The 25027-nt window shown below is 41.1% G+C and overlaps 1 protein-coding gene across 1 annotated transcript; it reads right to left on the reverse strand.

Annotated features, from left to right (window-relative positions):
- Positions 1-556: 556 nt before the first annotated feature.
- rrbp1a (ribosome binding protein 1a) lies at positions 557-23947 on the reverse strand. Its single transcript, XM_061690212.1, has 29 exons — positions 23732-23947; positions 19956-20900; positions 19457-19843; positions 18747-19299; positions 17844-17998; positions 17629-17751; positions 16370-16522; positions 16008-16126; positions 15539-15692; positions 12474-12612; positions 12188-12348; positions 12064-12101; positions 11098-11173; positions 9559-9596; positions 9389-9452; positions 9261-9295; positions 9108-9174; positions 8940-9029; positions 8764-8841; positions 8601-8690; positions 8417-8509; positions 8266-8316; positions 8081-8161; positions 7910-7993; positions 5466-5543; positions 3229-3312; positions 2132-2230; positions 1155-1298; positions 557-1055 (listed from the first exon to the last, which is right to left on the reverse strand). The coding sequence occupies exons 2-29, from the start codon at positions 20880-20882 to the stop codon at positions 1017-1019; spliced, it is 4200 nt and encodes a 1399-aa protein (XP_061546196.1). The 5' UTR covers positions 20883-20900; positions 23732-23947; the 3' UTR covers positions 557-1016.
- Positions 23948-25027: the final 1080 nt, after the last annotated feature.

Here is a 25027-nt window from a genome sequence, read left to right on the forward strand (position 1 = left end):
CGTTAGCAGAATGACTTGTTTTACTCACACTCTCATTTACACTGTTTTAAGACTGATGCCTTGGTAAAATTTCAAGTCTGAAAACTGTGCAGGATAACAGTGAATCCAACCCCCCAAAATAATTCACTATTGCAAAGCGTGCATATTGAAGTCTAATCGTATTTAAATCCTTTGAAATATCAGCAACAAACTTATTTTCTTAATCCTATTTTTGTGACACTTGCTGCTCGCCCCAGACTATGTCCTCTCACCAGTCGCTCAATTATACCACTTTAGTTTTTGTCAAACTGAGTCACTTTCCTTGAAGTTCTGACAAGGTTCTGACATTATGCTGCTTTTGTGACTAACACAAAATTTTAAATTTGAATTGATATCCACCTCCTGCATCTTAGAATTTTGTCATAAATTTTAGAATTTCATCATGTTTATTCATTGAGAAATAACAGTTGTAAAAAAAATAATAATAATAATGTTTTAAGTCAAATGTTTTGTGGAAATATTTTTACCACCTTACACAAGTTGCTTCAGCAGTCGGAAAAGTAATGCAGACTATCAGTTACATAGTTATACTGTAGTTTATTCATTCATACAAATTCAATGTGAGTTGGTAGCCCGCAATGGAGAGGAGGCCCAAAGCACTTGTACTCTAACTGAAGTGTTACCATCAATCAACAAAGAAAACTTACAAAGTAATTGCACAGGTTGATGTACGCTTAACGTACAATCGGTTTCCCTTTTAACACTGAACCATGGGGGAATGTTTTGACTAAAAAGGCAGTGGATACACATCTTCTGACATAGTCAGAATTGTTGATGGAATGTAGGTTTTAGTCAAGGTTGCAGCATGATTTCCTCCTATACTTTGAAATGCTTATATCAAACATTTGATTACTAGCATTGCAAAGCAAAAAAACAAAAGAAAAAAACTACAGTACTATAAAGTAATAGTTTTGGAATGCATAACTATGGTTATCGTAAGGCATATTTGGTTTGATGTCAATACAGTGAGCTTCCTCTCAGACGGATGTTCCCTCCTTTAATTCCACATACTCTCCCTTGAAAAAAAAGAAATGGGTAAAATTGAGTCAAACTAAGCAGAGTGTCATCGCACATTCTGTAAAGGTGTGTGTGTGTGTGTGTGTGTGAGACCTTACTTTGCCATCTCGGTGCTCCTGTAGTGTTACCACCGTCTCTCGCTCTTTACTCAGCTGTTCCTGTGCGGCTTTGAGAAGTTGCTGGAGTTTGGTGGCTGCCTGTCCCAGATCTTTGGACAGCTTCTTCTCCTTCTCCAGACGTTCCTGTAGCAACAGCAGAGGCAAACTGCTGCTATAGTAGAACTTCCAGTCAAATGCCTCAGAGGTTGTACAATTTCAAATTCCACCCAAAATTTCAGGGCAAGCATCGCATGTTGATGAGCTTGTGTTTTGATTTTCCTTTGGTTCTTTTGCAACACTAAAGGAGAGACCACCTGCATGAATGACATTATGCAAGGCGTAGGCATATCGCATTAGACCTTAGCGTGCTGTCAGGACATCTCAGTTGAGCAAGCACAAAAGAAAATGTACCCTGCCAGAACCAACTATGATAATGAGTTAAATGCATAAATGCACTTAAATCACTGGAAAGTATTTTTTCTACCACGTTTTAATAAATATTCTTAACTGCTTCTGTTATGTTACATGTCAAATACACCCTTTTCAAAGTAAAACAAATGTAAATTTGGGTCCTGGGGCCAGGGTCCACTCCGCCTTTCACCCAAAATCAGATGGGATTGGCTCAACCTCACATGACCCTAATGAGGATTAGTGATATAGATAAATAGATGAAGGGATGATAGTTAGGATTTTAAATGTTCTTAAAAACTCATTGCGGCCAATCGGAGTATGTTTGACTCAGTGTAGTGCAAAAGGGGGGAGGGGGCATCCAAATGGTCTTTGGTGGGCATTGATCAGCAACACCACCTCCCACTGTTGATGATCTGTTTTCGGGGGCATACAACAGATTTTGGAAAAAAGGAACAACTTCATATTTTAAAGCAAATGCTTGTAAAACAAGTAAAACGCTATAGACCAAATGAAAAAACAATCCCTGTCATATTGTTTGGGGGTTGGACACTGGATTATGACCACACCTTGAGCTGGGCAACATCTTCTGAGTCACCTTGCTGTGACTCGGTTGAATCCTTCAGAAGATCCAGTTGAGCCTGAAGTTCTGTGATGGTTGTCTGGGCCTGGAAGTTGCCAAAACACACAGAGGTTAGCAAAATGGGCTGGCCGCAGCTAGTAAGGGTCTTTCTTAGAAGTGTGTATATATAATAATAATTAAAAAAAAATTTTTTTTTTAAAAACAACAAAGAGTTAGCACATTCCCACATGCTGCTCCTTTTGTTACCTCCACTTAATTTTTCATATCGTTGCTGTCAAGCGCAAAACCCCCATATGTCCAAATATTTTCAATTTCACATTAATACTATTGGTCTTTCCCTTATGTCGTCTGTTATTTTTTATGCACTATTAACCTATTTTAAAATGTGGAAAATAGCTTTTTTTCCCAGACAATAACGAGTGAAAATAGCTAGGTGACAACATTTGAGTAGGCTTGTTTTGTTTAAATTGGATAGCTGTAATGCTTCGGTACAGTAGGAAGCACATCAGCCAGGAAGGTAAGTGTGTATGTGTGACGTGTCCTACCATTTTAATCAATGACAACATAGTAAATTAGCGATTGAAAATGATTTTGAGATGGTATTGTTTATGTCAGTGCACAACAGTGCATGATACCAATATAAGGAAAAGGTGTAATATTAACTTGAACGACACAGTGTTTGGTAACTCAAGCAAGATGGTGATTTTTTTTCCCCCCTGAAAATTAGTAATTTTGAAAATGCGAGGATAGCGGCAGCGACGATATCTGTTAGTTTTTTTGGCACAAGTTCCTCAAGACACAGCAGAGGGGTTAGACATTGGACAAGCAATAACCAATAAAAAGTAGGTGTGGTTGCACACTTGCCATAATTTGTTAGTGAAAAATGTGTCATCTTAATGACAAAATTCTGTCATATGCAGTAAAATGATATCTGAGAAGTATACATCAAAAATAGACAGAAGCTACTGACTGAGTCATATTCTAGTTTCTAATGGAAGTGGGACAAGTCCAACCACACTGAGCCATGTCACGACATCCGTATAGAAAAGAAAAAGAAAATGAGTATGCGTGAGAGTGAAAAACCTGTTGAAACTCTTCTGCCAGCTTCTGTCTTTTAGCAGCCTCTCCTTGCAGCTTCTCAGTTGTCTGATTCAAGTCGGATAAAACCTGGTGACACATAGACACCTTTAATATAGGTGTGTGTGCGTGTGTTTCAGCAAACATTCTTGTGCCAAATGAGCACCACACCACACATCTGCACACAAAAGCTGCTCCACCTGCAAGTTGTCTTCAGGCCAAAAGCGCTAGTCAAACAATGCCACTCACAGTCATTTAAAAAAAAAACAAGCGAAGGGGAAGCTTGCGGTAAAGAGGCGAAAGAGCTGTGGTTAGTTGGGAGCTCACATTAAAACCAACAAACAAAGATTAGCATAAAGACGGAGTGTCAGAGGAGTACTGGACAGACTGGAAACAGACTTTTGTTTTGATATACAGTATATGCTACCACTGGTCTTAAGGTTTGGGGTCATCCACACTATTTTACCATGAAAACACACCAATGTACATACTACTCTCATAAGGTTAGTGATAGGATGAATCTAAAATGCAGGAATCTTAAGTAAACTCAATTTGACCTTCTCTAAACTTAAATGCACATCTACATGTTCAATATTTACTTAATACTTTTTGCACAGCTGGTTGTTCTTTAACAATGAGCTAAATGGCAAAATTCACGTTTAATACATGAATGTAATAATACATTTCTTCATTCAGTTTGAATTAGTATTTAATTAGTCCTCTTAATCATGCTATTCACATTTTGACATCATGAGACCAAGACGACACCTAACAATTATTGATGTTCTCGGAGGGAATTGGCCACTGAGCTTACAGTGTCACAGAGTCTCATCAGCAGGTTGCAACAGAGATACAGAGAGACTGGAAAACTAAGGCTATGTTCACACTGCAGGTCAATTCCAATTTTTACGCTCAATGTGACACGGATCAGATTTTTTTTCATGTCAATGTGAACAGTACAATTCCGTTTTTTCATATCCGACCAAGGCCACTTTCATATGTTGATATAAATCGGATATGTATCCAACGCAAGTGGAATATGGACACACATGCCGTGCTCATCTGACGAATCAGTCATCAAAAGGCGACAAACGTCACAGTTGTATGACAGACACGTGACAAAAGCAAACAGCTGACAAATGAACAGAAAACAGTCAGTGGCAAAAAGAAGATGCTTTACGACTGATAAATATAAGAAAATGTTGGCTCCGGTCGCACAAAATCCTTGAAATTGCCACAAAATGCGTCATGACGAGACGTCCGCGAGGGGCCACATTCATTTCCGTAAACACGCTGCCTCGCAGTTGTGCGCATGCGTTTGATGTCACGGAAGCATTCCGTTCACAGTACAAGTCACATTTGTTTTTGTGTCACAGAAAGGCTGATGTCCTTGGAAAAAGAATACCGTAAACACTTGTGAACGTTGTCGCTAAACTCCGGGTTGGAGAACAACAAGTGTGAATAGTACTCAAAGACTGTTGGAGATGTGCATTCAAAAGTTCACCTGTAGAGGTTAAAGGGTATTTTACGTTAATCCTGAAATTTCATTCGAAAGCTGAATATCCCTATATTTATGTGGGTGGTGTATACAATGGTGTGTTTTCATGAAAAACCCAAACTTTTGAACAGTTGTTCATACACTCACTACTGTTAAAACATTTGAAGGGTCAATTAGAAATGTGTCCCCATTTTTTAAAGAAAAGCACTGCTTTATACCACATTAACGTCTAGAAAACCAGGGTTGACCAACATGGTGCTCACGAGCACCCAAAGACCACATAAGTAGCCCACCATCGATAAGGCATTGTAAGAAAAGAAGAAAACGTATTACATATTGATTTTTATCCGTTTCCTACCTTGTTAAATCATTGTTGATAATTATTATGAGAAATCAGTAACAATCACTGTCTTCACATAGATATCAATAATAACATAATTAAAGGTAATTTAAGCAAATGTGTTACTTTAGAAGTGTGTATCAAACTGGTAGCCCTTCGCATTGATCAGTACCCAGGAAAAAGCTCTCACTTCCAAAAAGGTTGGCTACCCCTGGTCTAGATTATCCCATTTTATTTAAAAAATAAGGACATCCCTAAGTGACCCCAAACTTTAAAAAGGTAGCGTTCATTTTTTGTAAATGTTAGCCTGAATCAAAAGTATTGTTGGACGGAGTTACTGTCCTGTACTCTCCGACAAGAAGTGCTTGGTGCCCCAAGGGTGCCCTGTGACTGCTGCACCCTGACCTGACTAGGTTGAGCCTGTGTGGGACCGTTCTGTTCCTGCTGACTGCTCAACGTGACTTGGCTCAGCGGCTCTCTGACCTGAAAAGGGAAGTCGTTGCTAGTCACACATAAGTTAACAGTTCCTAACATCCAGCTGTGTTGCCGCTTCACTGTACACACCAGTCACACTTCGGCAAGTTGCTCAGCATTTCAAGAAGGGTGTGTTCACACTTGACTGGTTTGGTTCACTTTAAAACAAACTACCGTAAGTGTTATTTATTTGATTAAGTTGGTGCGCACCAAACAAGAACTTTTTGGGAAGAGATCTGTGGTTCCGATAAAATGCAAACACTACATGGACCAGTGTTAAAATGACACTTGAAAGCATAGGGAAAAAACAAAGTTCTGCACAGACATCGTGTAACAGGAGGAATACTGTTGCTTTTTTATATTTTTATTTAGTTGAGAAATTCTTCCGGCTAATAAAAATACCGTCATTCAATTAATTTATGCAAGTTATTTGGGTTTGCGTTTTGCTGCAATTATATACTGTACCAATAAAGCTGTCCAATTGGATCTCTATCCAGATTATTTTTATGGGGCTAGTTTTGTTCTGGTAACGTTAAAAGCCTCTCGTACACAGAGGTCAGAAAACTGCAGCATCAGATCCACTTGTGCCTTATACACAGAACCTACCGAAGCAGACTTACTGGCATGCCTTTTCACACTGGATCCTGCAATCAAATCATTACCGGTACGTGCGTGACTTCAGATGTCAGCGTCCGGTGTGACATAAATTACTTGTTAGATGGAAACAATTACTTCCAACACAACATGGTGGGAGAAGTGAGGATTGGCTGTTAAATGTCACACGTCTGTACAGCCTTTCCGGCATTCCCTTGGGCCTGGTACACAAACTTTTTAAAATCTTAAGATATTGTTTATTTGGCATTTAACTGTTTTAATCATACCATGTGTGGTGTTCTCCCATTATATAAACATAGCATACCACATGGAAAGGTTTTGTTTCACCACCAATCTAGAATCCCATCCTCTCAGACAGAAATCTCACATGATCTAACAAACACGAAGAAGAAGAAACATAGCAGCAACCGGGAACACAAGATTGAAGCGGACACACGAGAGGAGGGGATGATGGTGGTCTTGGGACTTTTAAATGTTTATATATAAAAAAATAATAATAATTAATTAAAACGTAACGACTGGAAAAATCCTGGATATGGCATGAAAGCGGCCTAGTCTACTGCAGGAGCTAACGGTGAATTCTCAATTAAGCTCATGGTTTTAGTATCATGGTGTAGTATCTTTTGTATTTCAGGTAGGACATCCATCCATTTTCCATTACAATTTTTTTGTCATCTTGTTATAAAGGTACAATTTTATCCAACTGTGGTATCTCAGTCGAAACACTAGGGGCCACTATGTAAAAATATGTCAAAAAGCGGCAAAGAAAAAGACACGAAGAAGAGTGTAGTTTCATGTAAAATAGTTACTACCTGTGTGCTAATGGATTGGTAAATAAAGTGAATAAAAAGTGGATGTGGATAAAATGTGAAGTTTGCATGTTCTCCTCGTGCCTGCGTGGGTTTTCTCCGGGCACTCCAGTTTCGTCCCACATCCCAAAAAAATGCGTGGTAGGTTGATTGGAGACTCTAAATTGCCCGTAGGTGTGAATGTGTGTGCGAATGGCTGTTTGTGCCCTGCGATTGGCTGGCAAAGTAGCAAGTCTATTCAAGTGAATGGGTTCAAGTCCAAGTGAAGTCACGAGTCATTGCTATTCAAGACCAAGTCGAGTTGCAAGTCTTTTAACATACTGTCAAAGTCATCAAATTCATAATTCGGGTCTGACTCGAGTCCACACCTCAGATTAACAGGACAAACATTCAGGTACTGTAACCTTTTGATCAGGCACATTTGGGTGATTTTAGTAATTACTATGATTTAAAAATGGAACAAAATATTGTGATAAACTGCTTAACCTGACCACTAACCATAAATAGTTTTTCCCGCATGATCAGTAATATTTGCCCAAAATTGCCAATACCTCACAAATTTATCCATGGTATGTAAACTTATGAAGACAACTGTGTACTTTTCATGGCATTTTTGTCTGGTAGTGTGCCGTGAAATTTATCTCTATTTGTGAATTAATGTTGGGAAATCCCGCTTCAAACAACTTTTACAGCTCCGATGACACCAATGCAAGCAAAAAACTCCCGGGAAGACTTGCCGTCTTAACAGGGAGTAGGAACGGGGCTAAAAATGTCAGCGTAAATTCCAAATGATCCAGGCCCAAACTGTGATGCAAACATGCTATGTACTATTTTCTGCTTTTAGCTGAACCAGGGAACTAAATTATTTCAAATGTGAACACACCATAAATTAACAAATGGGATTCCAGGTGGGAAAATTGGTGTTGAGAAAAGGGAGGGAAAAAAAAAAACCTTAGCAAGCTCCTCCTTGTGTGCCTGGGCCTCCTTGTGGGCCAAGTCCAGCTGGCTCTGACTGTAGGACAGCTGCAGCCTGAGCTGAACACAGAACACATCACGTGGTCAGAGCGATGTTTGAGGACGTTTTACTCGAGAAGCTTCCGTGCATGTTTCCTGAAAAACTACCTGTTCCAGCTCCTCAGCAATGCAATGGTTGTCTGACTGCTTCTCCAGCTGCGCCTCCAGCAGCATCATCTGCTCTTTTAGCTGCAAGAAACAAGCAGTTTCAGACAGAAGGAAGTATCATTAAAATGTTATGATTTTCATTCTTAAAATGGAGGTTTGTGCGTGTGTGTGTGTTACTAACTAACCTGCTTTATACTTTGATTTTCTGACTCCAGCCTGTGTACTTCCTCCAAAGCCTGGTGACAAAGGAGATACAGTATGTCAGAGAAAAAGCACAGAGGGATTCAAGTGTTGCAGCTGTTTAAAAAGGATTTCAGCCAGGTAAATATGACTTACTGCTTTCAGCTGTTCCTCAGAGCTCATCATTTTAGACCTCCACACCAGCTCCTCCTCCTCAACACTCTTCTGTAGGTGTTTCAGCATTCCTTCCTACAGCAGAAGAGGCAAAATGAGACAAAACAGTCAATATTTGTTCCACTTTTCAGGCATGTTAGTAAATAGTTTACAATTATTCGTTTACCGTTTCAGCTAAAACTGTTCTGTACTGTTCACATTCTGCTTGCAGGGTGGTGTGGGTCTCCTCAGCCTCCTTAAGCTTTTCAAGAGACTCCTGAAACAAATTCATTTGTGACATGGAATCATGTGCAATCAGTATATGAGACTGCGACAAGATTGTGGCTTACTGGCGATTCTTGACTTGACTGGGATTGTTGGCTAAGAACTTCCTGAGCTTTCAGCGTAAAACCTTGTAACCAATTTGGCTAAAGTGCACAGAAAAAAGCAAGCTGGCTTTTAAAAGAACAGCATAATTTGAATTAGAAATGCATTTAGTAAAAGGCTTTGGGGACATTTTCCAGACCTGTTGTGTTTCAAGGGGTACAAATGGGAAGAGTTTTTGGAGGGATTCTTTGGCTTCACTTTCAAAAGCTTTAAGCTGGATCATAAAAGCCTAAAAATTGATAACACCATCAGCAAAGCGACAGAAATACAATGTCTTCGCCATGAGAAGAGTTCCAGACATGCTCACTTCATTTTGCTTTGACTCCTTCAGCTGGTCTTGTAGTGATGTAACAAGGGCTTCCTTCTCTGTCAGACTAAACACAACCATAAAAGATAAACTTAAATCACAGACCAAAAAATTGGATGCTGAGTTTTTCCCCATTCTGAAGAACATATTTACCTGCTCTTTGTCTGTTCTGAAGAGACATCTGATTGCTGTAACAGAAAGGGTGTGGAAATAAGACAAACGGATCATTCATTATTCTGTATGGAATGCAGTAAAGTGTAACTGCTGTCTGTGTCCTTTACTTGTACGATCTCTTTGAGGTTTTTAAGTTCATCCTGATGAGAGGTGATGAGGCTGGCATTCTCCCTAAAGAGACGGAGATCATTCTAAAACAATCGGACCTTAAAAATGTGAACAAACTAAACAACAAGAGTCCCAAGTCAAGACAATATTAAGTCAACGTGTAACATACCTCTCATGTTTCTGCTGGAGTTCAGAAATGGTGTTCTCCTGTTAGAATAACAGTTTGTGATTTGCCAGGCCATTCACAATTCAATAATTTAAAATCAATAAAATAGTTCTTCCTGTTGTTTAAATTACACTATTTTTTAAGATCATAATGTTTGATGAAAATGAAAAATTTAGAACTGAATTTAAAATTCTCCTTCTTACATAGAAAGCAGTAACAAGGCCAGGTACCATTGTACCTTAAAGAGTATGTGGAGCCTAATCAACCAAGGAGAACACGATGCTTCCAGAGCTTACATTTAGTTGTGGTTAAAAAAAATTTATAAAGGTCCTGTGGAACATTTTTTCTTATGTGGTCTGGAGAGCACACACTTTTTTTTCCCCCCAAGGAGTTAAAAGTTCCCGTATTTTGGCTATTTAGAGCTCCACACCTTGGTTTTGTCATACAAGTGTCCAGAAAATGCCCCGCTCACAGCTACTTCTCTTTGACCCAGTTCTGTATCCGCTTTGTCCATATTTGCCCCCTTTCCTCTGATTGGTTGCCTCCCTGTAGTAGACCCACTTGTGAGAGCACACGTTTATGTTTACAGCGCTGGCTCGGGAGCGGAAAAGTTGGGAGATCTTCGCTAGTGACGTAGATAAGATAGAGAAATTCGAATGACCTGATTTCAGGCCTCTCGGCAGAAAAACGTGGAACTCAGGAATGCGTGGACGATTTTAATTCATATTTCACATGTTTACTGAGACACCATAGAGACAATATTACATACCAAATAGTAGAAAAAGTTGGTTTAGCAAAATATGGGCCCTTTAATTTAAAATGTTTCTTTTTGATAAAGCTTATAGTTCGGGATGACTCCGGCTTGTGCTGGCTCATCTTTCTGTTGCCAGAGGCCTAGACTGCCAGGGGGCCTCCCTCCTTTCTTACCCTTCTTACTTATCTATCTCAACTTGTTTATAAAAATATCACGGCTATTACTATGGACATAGCTTGTATGATGTGTGCTGTTGTCTCATCACTATCAATGTAGTATTTTACTAACCTGCTTCTCTTTGTCTTTCTCTCTCTCTCTCTCGTGGCTGGTGCTCCCTGCTTCTGGAGGTGCGACCGGCGGCGGTGCCATTGCACCACCTTTATCTACTTGTTATTGGTGGTGGTGAGGCTGGGGAAGGTGGTGTTGGGCTCAGACCAGTATCATAGTTGTTGCTGTCATCATGGGAATATTACTGTTGTGGTTGTGCCCATTGTTCTCGTCATTTCCCCCGATTGCTCAACCCCTCTATCCTGTTTTTCCTCTCTCTATCTACCCTCTGTCCCTCTCACCATCACAACCCAAACGACCGAGGCAGACTGGTGACCCACAGAGCCTGGGTTCTGTTCGAGAACTCTTCCTGAGAGAGAGTTTTTCCTTGCCTCAGTCACCAAGTGCTTGTTCATATTATGAATGAACAGTGTGGTTCTTGACCTGCTCAACGTGTTAGATGCCTTAAAATAACTTGTGTAGGGAATTTATGCTATATAAATAAAATTTACTTGACTTACCGCTGCCTCCTTCTTCATCTGAAATTGCTTCAGTTTCTCCTGGAGAGTGTTGAACTGGACATCCTTCTCCTGCAGGCTGCACAGGGCATGTACAATTAAGATTCAGATGTATTCGGACGTTTCAATCAAAGTATTTCAAATATTATGTTACAATGAGGTCACTTTGTCGTAGTTCTAATACTTGAAACTAGGGGTACGCCGGATAGAACATTTATTACAGGGGAAATATGAAAATTTACTTTTTAAATTGTATAATAATAGTTAGGTCTCTGGAGTGCCTGCGCACCCATCAAGTGTGAAACTAAACTGAGTGAATGTTTTTTTTAAATGGCCTATTTCTGAAAATGTGTCTGTGAGTGAGCTATTCTGCACTTTTGTGCTATTGTTAGGTTAAATTAGCAAGTGGTGGTATCGCGCAGGAGTCATGAATTTGCAGTTTGGACCCGGTGTGGTGATTATATCCTGCTGTGAGGGAGTCTCCAGAAGTCTTAAATAACAACACAAATTGTTGTTGATTGGGTGCTTGTCCCTTTTTTTCCCCCCCCCAAACAAATAGTCACAAAAGGGGCCTGAAAAGTTGCTAAATATAGCGTCAAAATTGCCAAGTTGCCAACACTGAGTAAACCTGCTCAGTTGTAATGCTCTAGCTCCACCGCTGATCGTCATGGTAACGAAAGCTGTACTAAGATGAGACATTTTAACCAGTGTGTGACAAGTGAATATCACAGTAATTCTATATCCTTTGGCCATTTTTACCAAAGAATGTCAGAGACCCTTTAAGTCACCTGTTAAGTCACCTCTTTTGAATTGTGAATAAAATGCATAATGTCTCCTTTACAGCTGAAAATCTACACTTGAGTCACATAGACTGTTGTATTTTTGTGGTGGTATTAGGCAGAAATAAAATTTTGGCATTGACAAAAATAATTCTGGGTCTAACTAAATATTTAAAAATTACACGTGTACCTGAGCTTTAATTGCTGCAGTTCCGCAGGATTCACCCGCTGAGTCGAAACAAAAAATGCAATGTTAAATAGGATAGGTGGTCAATGATCAGGAAAGCCAAGTTCCTGAAACAAAAAAAACTCACTTCATTCTGACTGGCCTCCAGCAAAGAGTTGATGGATGCCAACTGTTGTACGAACTGTTGTTTCTCAACCTGTGCTCCCTCCAGCTGAGCAGTGAGCGCATCGACCTGAGCGGCACGCTCCTTGACCTGAGCCTCAAGATTTCCCATTTTCACCTGAAACTCTTCATGGAGGATCAGCATTGTCAGTACTGGCCATTCAAAACAGGATTTATATTCTATGATGCACACACAGCTAAAAAATAAAGTTAAATAAAGGTGCCATGTTAATTCAATTCTTCATCTTGACCTGAGAGTGTGCTGGTGTCCTTCTGGGCCTTCTTCCAAGAGTCCTGCAGTCTGCTGTTTGCACTTTGTGTTGTTCTCAGCTCCGCACAGACTTCCTCCAATTTCCTCTGCAATCCTTGCTGGCTTTCTGCATGGTTGGCCTGACAATGTCAAAAACCATTTGTACAGGTCAATAAGCAGGAGGCAGCAAAGGTTAAATTCATGATCCTTCTTGTGATCTAACTCAAAATACACAAGGACTTCAGATACTTTTTTAAGCTGTAGTGAATTGCCGATTTATTCAAAGATATACTTACTCCAGGAGCTTTGACTCGACCAATTTAAATAAATTTGTATTAAGCTGCAAATATACCGGTAAATTTTTTCAATTGCTAAACCACATAGATTAGCCATTTCCAAAGTAGATCTTGCTTGTTAACATTTAAAGACGAAATTTTCATTCAAGCATTTTAAAGAATTTTAACAACTCGAGCCTCCGCTAGTTGGGGGAGAGGTCGACGTGACATCTCCTGGAGACTAGGCGTGTTGCCAAGGAGTCATGCTGAAATTGGTTTGATTTCCGCTGAGACCTTTTGGAGACTCTTTCAAGTCTACAAAACCTCTCTGAGACATCTCATAGAAGTTGCGGAAACTAATTCTGTCTGTGACAGGGGAGATGTCTCGCGAGATTGATGGGACATCTCACAGACCTGTTGAAGACCAAGAATACTGAAGAGACATCGTGGAGAAATATCCGCTACTTCACGGTGACGTCTCCGTGACGACACTTGACCCACTTTTGTTGCAAAGTCGTGACTGACTTTCGGCAGTAGGCTACATCAAACTCATTTGAATAAGCTTTTGAAAATTCTGAATAATATATACATATTTTGTCAGTGGTGAGTTTTAAACAAAACATTTTCTTTATTTTTCCCATCTTCTAAAGCTCGAGACAGCTACACTTTCTGTACCTAATACTATATGCTCCATGTTGGAACTTTGTACGCCACTGTGCTGTACAGAAAAATGGAATTTCTTCACTTTTAGGTCCCGACCTGACCGACCACTTGATAATCACTGCACTAGACAAAGAGCCTACCGTAATTTCTCATGTATAATGCACACCCATGTATAATACGCGCCCCCAAAGTTGACCTAAAAATTCTGGAAAACCCTTCTACGTATGTATAATGCATTTTTACAATGCATGATTTTGCTTCTACCCATATGATCAAAACATGAAGTATTATCTGTATTTTGCTAGTATTTTCAAAGAATTAGTCTGAAGTTAAGCACTTTATTTGAACACATAATACTTTTTTAATTTACTTGCTCTTATTTTGAAATTCACAGCCCTACTTTTATTTAGTAAATGAGAAAACACACAGTTGTGCTTATATGTTTGCTTACCCAGGCAGAATTTGTAAGATGTGTACAATTCTTTAAAGAAAACATGACGTGCCAGGTGAAACGCCATTTAATTTTATTTTAATGGGATTCAAATTAAACTGTCAAGCATTTCAGAAAAGCATTAACACTAAACAAAACATAACCATAAAGATATTAATAATGGTTGTTGTTCAGTCATCAGTCATATTTAATAAAAAAAAAAAAATCTCACAAATTCTGCCTGGGTGTGTAAACTTATGAGCACAATTGTACATATATGCAGTCATATGTACCCCTGTCATATTGGAATGAAAGTGTAGCCTACACATTTTTCATTACCTCTAGGTGGCATACTAGAATGAAAGTGTACAACTTTTTCATAATCTCTAGGGGGCAGTGGCATATAGGAATGAAAGTGGACAGCTTTTTCATAACCTCTAGATGGAGTGATACATGTATAAAATGGGAAAGTCTTTTTCATTTTCTCCTATACCCATGTATAAGGGCCACTATTGGCTTTTGACAATTTTTTTCGGAAAAAAAAATGCGCATCATACATGAGAAGTTACGGTACATGACTGAGAACCCACGTGACTGAGCTGGCCAATATAAAATCAAGACACTTACGTCGCTCTGGTGAGAGCACAAGCAAACTTTTGGTTTCCTTAGTTGCCAAGTTTGTGCGACTTAGTAGTCGTGGCAGTCACTCCAACATCTCCACCAAGTGAGATTGGACCTTAAGTACCATCTCAAAAAATACATGGCTCTCCCACCAGTTTGTTCATCAAAAACAAGGCATATGTTTTATTCTTAAATAAATAGATTACTGTAAGCCAAAGTAACGTTATGCACAGTTTAAAATGTAACACAAATTAAACAAAGAAAAGACAAGTGTAATCGAATAATTATTCAATTAAAATGGATTGCACTTAAGTGAAATAAAATTTGTAGTTAAATGCTTAAAAACTGTTCTTAATCTATATGCAAATGTATTGTACTGTAAAATAAAAGTTAAATACAAGTGAATAATACTTTAAAAAGTACTGTACGTAAAAAGTAAAACAAACTGTACTGGATGGTTCAAACAGGAAGTATGGATACTGTAGCTACAAACTTCAATCTGTTTGATAGTGCTGTATTGCATGTATTAAATGTAAATTTTTATTTATCTAATTCATTGATTCTTTTAGATACCACCAGAGAAAGCCCGCTAATGGTACTTGTACCACATTTTGAGAATCACTGGTCTAGAAAGATGGTTAGTGATAAAAAACAAAAACACATCAATTATTAGTATGTCAATTAGGGTGTACTGTCAGGTTTAAAGACCTTAAACTGGAATAGGTGGCGTTAATGATCATCAAAACTAAACAGCTGACTGGCAGGAAGCACTGACTCACTTACTCCACATAAACAGAAACCGATAGCATACCAGAAGTGACAAATTAGATGACAAGAGGATGTTACGGCATTGTATTTGATTTTTTTTGTTTGTTTTTTTCTTGAGGTACAGCAAGCTGAAGCAGAGAGATGCTTAGACAGATACACATTCCATCATGTATGTGCGCTCGCATTCCAAGTCTGTGATCTCAGAGTAATTAACTTCCAATTATATTAGCCAAGGTCTAGGCTTGTAATACGGCAAACTATATCTTAGTGGATGTTGAAAAGGAGATAATAATTAGCTAATGATCCAACCTGAAGTGAAGAGAGTTGCTTTTCTGCAGCAGAGACCTTAGCCTCCAGCCCTTTCCTCACGTGTTCATCAGCGTGCAGAATTTCAGTCTTCTCTCCAAGTTCCTTTGTTAGCTTTGCACATTCCTGACGCAGTTTGGCTAGCTCCGCATTTTGTCTGGGAAAGGATAAATTCAGAGAAAAGCATTTTCAGACAACATATGCTTTTTTAAAGTGAAAGATCTGTTCACAACGCCCTCAATTCCGGCTGAAACTAACAACTAATTTAATAATCGATTAAAATCATTAATCGATGAACCGGATTTAAAAAAAATACAGAAATCGGAGAAGTGTTTTTTAAGTTCAACAAGGTCTCTAAACAATTAACAGATTATCAAAATAGTTGTCAATTTCATAATCGATTTGTTGTCGATTGATCGATTAATTGTTGAACCTCTACTCTCAATGTGAATCTGACTTAGGGAACACTTACTTGCTCTCAGCCTGACTGGTAGCTTGGTTGAGGGCATCACGGAGAATAGAGTTCTCTTGCTGCAGACGGGCCAGCTGGGCATTGGGACCCTTTTCTAGCTGGTCTTTTAGACTGACAATCTAACAGAGAGTTTCACATTTTTATCTTTAATGAGTGATGTTAGGATAGCTGGGATAGGCTCCAGCATGCCCGCGACCCTAGTGAGGATCAGCGGAACAGAAGATGAATGAATGAAGGAGTGCTGTTAGAAACTGGATTGTTTGTTACTGGAGCTTATATCAAAACTACTTAGCAGAGGAATATGTGAATTGCAGGCTAAAATGTATCAATCTTGACTATACACTGAAAGGTGACTGCAATACCTTTGCATTGAGCTTCTGGGATTGGGCTACATGGTCCTGGTAGCTGGCCTGCATGCGGGCTTGCAGAGCAATCATTTCCTGCTCCCTCTTACTCAGCTGGGAGCTCAGCCTAGTCTCAACACTAGCCACCTTGGACTTCTCGGCGGCAAGCTCCTAATCAGCAAAGAAAGAGTTGGAAGCATTGTCAGGTGTCTAAATGAGCACACGGCCATACAGTATTTTGTTTTCAATTTCAATTATGTGGTGACAATCGTGATTTGGGTCTGATAATCTTTAGACACTTTGCATACAAATGGTAATGTGCGTCCAATGAATTGCTACTGTACTGCTACTCTACTGTATAACAAAACATCACAGGTTTGTATCCATCCATCCATTTTCAATAACGCTTATCTTGTTCAGGGTTTCGGGGAGCTGGAGCCTATACAAGCTAACTTCGGGAAAAAAGGCAGACCTCACCCTGGACTGGTCGCCAGTCAGTTGCAGGGCACATATAAAAACGGATAACCATTTACACTCACATTCAGACAGTCACTGATTGGAAAATGAACCCAAGCTGCCTCAGGCGAATGTACCACAACACCATCAGTGACCACAAGTTTTTATACTTAGCATATTATCCATTTCTATCCATTAGGATTCCCCCAGTTTCTAGGCAGGACATGCCCTGCTCCAATATTACTGGCTCCAGGACACGCGCCGCTGCACTATGATCGGCTGTTGTATCATTGTAAAACAGACCCTACTGCTCCCAGATTGGAAAAGATGTGACTTAAGTGTGGCGAGGTTAATGTTTCCCATTAAACCTAAACCACCCTAATCCGATTTAGGCCCCAACCCTAGCCCTCAACCTAACCATAACAAACCTCTTTGTTTGTATTTCGTACAAATGTGATACATGTTTGGGATGGTCATCTCGGTTACATCTGCGTAGCCTGCCCTTCCCCGAGGCTTGAGTCAATAATGTTGCAGTGGGTCGTGTCTTGCCAAGAAACTATGTGGGAATCTTAATAACGCGGTCGAGTATGTATTACCTTTCTTCTAGTGCCATCTAGAGGGAAAATAAGGACTTTAGCAAGTTCTCCTGTATTACACCAAAAGAGTGCGCAACAAAGTAAAAAAAAATTATTTAAAAAATAAAAAACGTTTTCTAGTTGAATTAACTATCAACACCAAGAGTGTAAATGTGCTTTGCATTTCTGGGAGACAGAATTTGGGAATATAAATATTGAATTTTGGGTTGAGAAAGATGCTCTAACCTTAGTGAGCTCTCTCAGACGGTTCTTTGCTGCAGAAGAGTCCTCTTGTTCAGCCCCCAGCTGTTTTTCCTTCTCCTCTAGTTGTTTCTTCAGCATGGTCATTGGGTCTCCTTTCTGAGTGGCCTGCAAATGCACAGGAAGGACATTAACACTTTAAAGTGTCCCTCTGTGCAAGCCATGCAAGCATCAATGTCACACAATGTCACATTCCATACCATGTGCCAGGTGCCCTGGATTATGCCGGCTTTCTCAGACAGCATCTCAATGAGGCTATGAGCTTCTCTCTCACTAAACATCATGCTGCTGATAGTTGACACCAAAGCCTTGTAGGGCAGGTAAAGTGGAGTGCCAGCGAAATCCACTGTTGCAACTGTAATAGAGGGGGGAAAAAAATCTAAAATTCAAACAACAAGGTAATACAGTGGCAGAATCCATGACATGTTCACAGTCACGGTTGGCAGTTTAAAGGAATCTTGTCTCAAATCGCAGATACTTCGGTTCAAGGCAAAACGATGGAAGATTGTGGCACCAGGCAAAGAGAAGTCCCAGGAAATAGAGAACAGCACTCGCCTCCCAAACTATTGTTCTGGTCACTGATAGTCTATATTGGGGAAAACGGGGCAGCCATGTTTGAACAAGCTTGGCGTGCTCTCTGCCCTTCCAAGTGCCAGAACCAACTCAGCAGTGATGCTGGCTGGCTGGCACCACATTTCCACAGCAAGAGCTCCAGCTACACTGACAGGGTATTACTTTAAAAAAATGTCCGTGTATACAATATTCAGGCATACTCATATTCACACCTTCACCAGTGTTTTTACACTAACACACAATGCATTTTTCAATTTAAATGTACTGATTTTTTTTCCTCATACAAACAGACGACGTTATAAAATTGCTAATCACATTTTTTTTAAATAAAAAAAAAAAAGAAGATATTTTCAAAGCAGTGTGTGGTCTTTGTATATGCTGTACTGACTAAAGTCAACAAGCATCATTCAATTAAGTACTGGGCAAACATACTGCAACTGTGGTCAACCGTCACATACACAAGACTAGTTTGCTGAGACTGATGTTTTCAACAGGATGAGAAGCAGAACTATTCGTCCTCCTCCACTTACCACTCTCGGATTTTTTCTTGGAGGCCTTCTTCTTGGGTTCTTGGGCTTTTGGTACACTAGACCCCACTGGGGGGACGGCCATGACGGGAACATCTTTAATGACGGCTTCAAGAAGTGGGGCAGACTTGGTTGGTGCTGCTGAGGACTTGGCTGGAGCAGCGGCAGACCTGGAAACGGCCGAGGCGGCCTTGGTTGAGGCGGGGGCGGCCTTGGTTGAGGCGGGGGTGGCCTTGGTTGCGGCGGGGGCGGCCTTGGTTGAGGCGGGGGCGGCCTTTGTTGAGGCGGGGGCGGCCTTGGTTGAGGCGGGGGCGGCCTTGGTTGAGGCGGGGGCGGACCTGTCTGTGGCCGGGGCGGACTTGGTTTTAGCGGGGGTGGACTTTTCTGAGGCCGGGGGGGACTTTTCCGGGGCCGGGGCGGACTTGGCAGGGGCCGGGGCGGACTTGGCAGGGGCCGGGGCGGACTTGGCGGACTTGGCAGAGGCCGGGGCGGACTTGGCAGAGGCCGGGGGGGAGTTATCAGAGGCCGGTGCGGACTTGGCAGAGGCCGGGGCGGACTTGGCAGAGGCCGGGGCGGACTTGGCAGAGGCCTTGGCGGACTTGGCAGAGGGCGGGGAAGAGTTATCAGAGGCCGGGGCGGATTTGGCAGAGGCCGGGGCGGACTTGGCAGAGGCCTTGCGGACTTGGCAGAGGCGGGGAAGAGTTATCAGAGGCCTTGGCGGACTTGGCAGAGGGCGGGGAAGAGTTATCAGAGGCCGGGGCGGATTTGGCAGAGGCCGGGGCGGACTTGGCAGAGGCCTTGGCGGACTTGGCAGAGGGCGGGGAAGAGTTATCAGAGGCCTTGGCGGACTTGGCAGAGGGCGGGGAAGAGTTATCAGAGGCCGGGGCGGATTTGGCAGAGGCCGGGGCGGACTTGGCAGAGGCCTTGGCGGACTTGGCAGAGGGCGGGGAAGAGTTATCAGAGGCCGGGGCGGACTTGGCAGAGGCCGGGGCGGACTTGGCAGAGCCCGGGGCGGACTTGGCAGAGGCCGGGGCGGACTTGGCAGAGGCCTTGGCGGACTTGGCAGAGGGCGGGGAAGAGTTATCAGAGGCCGGGGCGGACTTGGCAGAGGGCCGTGGCGGACTTGGCAGAGGCCTTGGCGGACTTGGCAGAGGGCGGGGAAGAGTTATCAGAGGCCGGGGCGGATTTGGCAGAGGCTGGGGCGGATTTGACAGAGGCCGTGGCGGACTTGGCAGAGGCCTTGGCAGACTTGGCAGAGGGCGGGGAAGAGTTATCAGAGGCTGGGGCGGACTTGGTTGAGGCCGGGGCGGACTTGGTTGAGGCCGGCGCGGACTTGGTTGAGGCCGGCGCAGAGTTATCAGAGGCAGGAGTAGATTTGGTTAAGGCCGGGGTGGACTTGGTTGAGGCCGGGGCGGACTTATTAGAGGCAGGAGCAGATTTAGCCGAGGGAGGAACAGATTTAGAATTAGATTTGCTTGATGGTGAAGCAGAGGAAGCCTTGGCAGGTACAGACGTTGTGGGAACTACTTTGGATGGGGCAGAGAGAGGCGCTGTTTTGGCCTTGAGAGATTCCGTGGCTTTGGCTGAAGCAGGAACTGGTGAGGGTCTGTCCTGTGCAGGAGCAACTGCGAGTGCAGGAGTAATAGAGGTTGGGTCAACCTTGGCGGATTTCTTCTTCTTTTTGTCTTTAGGCAAAGGTACAGGTGAGGACGCAGCAGGAGTTGGACTTGTTTTAACAGCTTTGGGCTGTGGGTCTGCTGGTGCAGGGGTTGCATGTGCCTTTGCCTCAGAGGCATATTGAGCAACAGGAGCAGTAGCCACAATTGGGGCAGAAAGAGGCTCAGGGACTTGATCAGCTTCACTAGTCTCATTTGATTTTTCAGCTTCCGGGATCATTCCATTGGGCTTTTCTTCCTTCTTCTTTCCACGATTCTTTTTGTCAGCCGTTTTGACCTTCTTCTTTTTCTCTGTGCGACCTGACTGTATCTTACCCAACTCCCTACGCTGTTTTGCCAGTGCCTCTTCATAAGAGGTCTCCTTCATAGAGAACGTAGAGACAAGAGCAATCCCAACTGCAGAGATCACCATGAATCCACCAAAAACCATTATGCCAATGGTCTGAGGGTCATAGATATCCATTGCTCAATGTTGGTTCAACTAAAAAGAGAGAGAACATTAATTTGTATAACAAAAATGAACACAAGGGGCTTGTGGTTTAGCCGACATACGATATTGAAGTTACATTTTATTATGTTTTCCCATTTGATTGTTTCACATTTATGACCAGTAAGTGTTTTACATACAAATATTTACTGTAATTATGAATTTACTACTGCATTAGCATGGGTTAGTGATAGACAATGGAGATTTCTCACTTGCTTTCAAATTCAGGCTGTCACCACTGTTGGGGGGGGAAAAAAAATCTTTGTAAACTGAGGACCCCCTGGAGAGTGGCTCCAACGGTTGTAAATTGACCAACATGTTTTTTGGGGGTGGTGGGGATATGCCTCAAATTTTTCAGACACATATGGCATTTAAAGCACAAACGTCTTCTAATGATATTTCTAACATCAGCTGGAGCCTGGAGAGATGATAAAACATTGAGCCAGCAGTTGAACCTCAGTAGCCACGTGGATGAGTACGCATTGTGAATGAATGTTGTGAGGCTGAAGAGACAGGGAAGTCCAGGCCTAGAAGTTATCTGCTAACATTAGCTGCTAGGCCTAGCCACAAGCTGACTCCAACCAATGACTGGCTAGAATCTGTACACACCATTACTTTTTAATCATAAGCAGAGTATGTATTTGATTTAACATAACATTAATGGATAAAAAGTGAGTGAAGGCACAGCTATTTACTGCTAGCCCTCTCAGTTTTACTATGTATATTTGACATTTATAGTTGTCAATGGCAGTGAATGAGTTTAAAATTCTTGCCTCATTTGTCAAATAAATTATGTTTTAGTTTCATTGTTTTTTTTTTTTTGTTTTAAGGCAGGGCGGGATAGTGAGATTCGGGCCTCAAATCTCAGCTACAGCCTTAATGTGTGGAGTTAACATGTTCTCCCTGTGCTTGAATGGGGTTTCTCTTGGTACTCTGGCTTCCTCTCACATTCCAAAAACTGGCATGTTTGGTTCATTGAAGACTCAAAATTGTCCATAGGTGTGATTGTGACTGAGCGTCGATGGTTGTCGGTCTCTAGATGTCCTGTTATTGGCTGGCAACTCGTCCAGGATGTATACCAACTCTCACAACAAAGTCAGGTGGGATAAACTCCAGTTTATCCACAAGCCTAATTACTACAAGTGTTATAGAAAATGAATGTATGCTAGGCATTATCATTATTACATGTGCATAGGGATCAAGCATGTTAAAATGTTACTTACAATAACTGTTACAGTAAATGGTTTTAAAATGGTGATAGTTTGACCCTGCAGTTTATTTTTATTTCACCATTTCCGAAATAAAAACTGCAATAGATTATGCATGACTTTTGGTTCCACTGTACTTGTTTTATCTTCACTCCCCAAACATTCTAAATAACTTGTTGAAAGCGAAGAAGCAAAAAGTCAAATAATAAAAAAAAAAAATCCTGAGAAAAAGCAGAATTATTGCAGTTTTGAAAAGGTTGCCTACCCTTACTGATTTCTCCACATAGCCCTTTATACTTGTAACTGCCTCCAGATGTCCCTGTTCTGCACTTTCAAAATCTCTAGCCTTTAGGCTAGAAAAATCAAACAGGTAAAAACCAACTCCTCAATTAGATTTAGGCCTTTTCTTCATCTTTAATCCACTCATTAATAGATCTGCTATACTGGATATGAAACATGCAAAATATTCTTGGTTGGCAATGTACAAAAATACTTAACGTAATATAGTATTGTTTCAAGTTTGTGGAATTAGGATGAAAGATTCGAACTTAAAGTCATTACATATATGGACTTTATTTTTAGTTTTTTAAACAAGGGGATCCGCTTTGTATTTGTATTATTTTCAGTAACACCTAAACTATACTGTAGGCTCACAGAGTCCACAGGCTATTTTCATGTCAGGGTCTAAAACCTGGCAAAGACAGGGAAGAGTTTATACAAACTCTCAGAATGTCACGTCACACATTAGGACATCTGCGTTCAGTCTTCTGATGACTGCTACCTTTCAGAGAGGCCATTTTTCTTACAGATTTGCACTCGTATGAAAAGAAATACAATGTCATAATCCCAAACAAATGCATTATACAGATTAAGTACATTCACTCTTGGATTTAACTATTACACAACAGAAAGATTTGTTTTTTTTTCTTCACAAATGAGTATTTTGATAGTTGATGTGCTGATTGAAACGGAAGATATATGCTAAATGGAAAAGAAAAGTTAACTTTACAACATGCAGGTAAAAGCGGTTACTGCTCGTGTGACGCGTAAAGTCAATACGTGTACATTACACAGCAGCCAAGTTTCACACGGGCGCGCACGCACACACAGTTGTTGACGTATTGCTCCCAGATAACACTTGAGAGCATTTTTTTAACACAATTCAATCCATTTACAACTGCAACTAAACTTCCGTATGTTCATTTGATGTAGGCGAATTCCTAAACTACTGAGCTGCCCCGACTAATGATACGACCATTAGGGGACATTAAAAACAACCTCTGTCGGTCAAATGGGCGTAAAAGCAAATGTTGTATGTAATTGTGAAATAACACTGGCATTATATGCTTTTAATCGCTCAGTTTTATGCTAGCATCTTAGCTAACACTGTCAATCAATGAACTTGGCTAGCGACGTGAACTTTTTAGAATGACGTGTCATGAAAAACGCAGCCAAAACGTTACGATAACATGTACAAACGAAAGACAAATCACGCAAAATAACTTCAGTGAAGTTTATGTGCACAAGTAGGCAGATTTGGGCTGAGCGGCAGGTAGCTTGCCAAGCTAGTTCTGTCCTTGTCTTTATGAATCTGAAAATTCCTATTCCCACACTTACCACGCTACTGATGCAAATCTGTCTGCTTGGCTCAAAGAAAAACGGAGGGATTGCTGAGAGCTTTCAATTGAAAGTGTAATAATTGCGGTGTGTCGTTCCTCTGTATTTGCAGCGGTTTAGCTTAGTTGCCTTTTCCCAGATATCTTCCTCCTAACTCCGCCGGGTAATCGCTGGACTACTGTGAAGTCGTGGCACTTCTAGCTGGCTAGACGTGCTGGCCCGATGCCCCAGATAGCTAGCGGTAATCCAGGGGGCTCTGATTGGCTGGAATGCTTTCAGACAGGAAATGAGAAAACTGGGAGTTGTAGTTTTCAGTTTAAGTGCCATATGAATAGACTCGCAGTTCAGTGTGATTTTCTTCCTCTGTCAAACAAAGGGCGGTTGTTTAATTTTTTTGTTTTCATTTGCTCAAGTGAAATGTTTGTCTAGCCTAAATAGTTATATCCAGGCATATTTTTTTGCAAAGTATTGTGTGCCATAATTTTAAGCAACTATTTACCTTTTAAATTACAAGAACTACTTTTTGTGTTTGTTTTTTTTAGTTGGATAGCACAAGGTATACCTCTGCAATAATAATGCTGTCTAATCAGCATCTTGATGTGTCACACCTTTAAAGTGGTTGTATTGTCTCAGCAAAGGAGAAGGGTTTACTAATGATGATTAAGACAGATATGTGAACAATATTTGAGAGAAATTGACCTTTATGTACATTGAAAAAGTGTTAGATCTAGAGCTCATGAAAAATGGTAGCACAAAACTAAAGTGTTGCCACCATATTTTTGTTTCGTAAATCACTCATAATTCAAGTCCACAATTCTTTGGAAATCAACAAACTGCATCCTTCAAGTGAGTTTTGGATTTTGTCTTAAGTCTGTGCTGGTCATGTTTCTTAAGAGTTTCTCATATCGTTTGGCCTTCTATCAATCTTCTATGAAATTTAAAGTCATACTCTAGAAATACCAATATTACATAATGAGATTAAATATTTGCCTTGTTAACATGTTAATCATGTTACCGGAGACAAATTCCTTGTGTGTTTTGGACATACTTGGCAAATAAAGATGATTCTGATTCTGATTCAGAAAGTGCGAGGTGGCGTAACGCGTGTTTGAGAGCAAATGGCAGGCTGGGCAGGGCACACTGACCTTAGTAAGGTTTAATTATTGATTTTAGACATGAATGTATTATTTTAATCAAGACCTTCAGAGACAATTATTGTATACTGTGCACCTCATGGGTTTGGAAAATATCTGCTTCTGTACTCAAACTTCAATTTAACTCCACCTGGAAGAGCTG

This window comes from Phycodurus eques, chromosome 11, assembly GCF_024500275.1.
Source record: "Phycodurus eques isolate BA_2022a chromosome 11, UOR_Pequ_1.1, whole genome shotgun sequence".
Taxonomy (NCBI): domain Eukaryota; kingdom Metazoa; phylum Chordata; class Actinopteri; order Syngnathiformes; family Syngnathidae; genus Phycodurus; species Phycodurus eques.

Coding starts and splice junctions, on each gene's coding strand:
- rrbp1a (XM_061690212.1), bottom strand. CDS start 20,882: ATGGATATCTATGACCCTCAGACCATTGGCATAATGGTTTTTGGTGGA. Junction 17,999..18,746: donor CAAGAAAAAATCCGAGAGTG/GTAAGTGGAGGA, acceptor CCTCTATTACAG/TTGCAACAGTGGATTTCGCT. Junction 12,349..12,473: donor GGACACCAGCACACTCTCAG/GTCAAGATGAAG, acceptor TCCTCCATGAAG/AGTTTCAGGTGAAAATGGGA.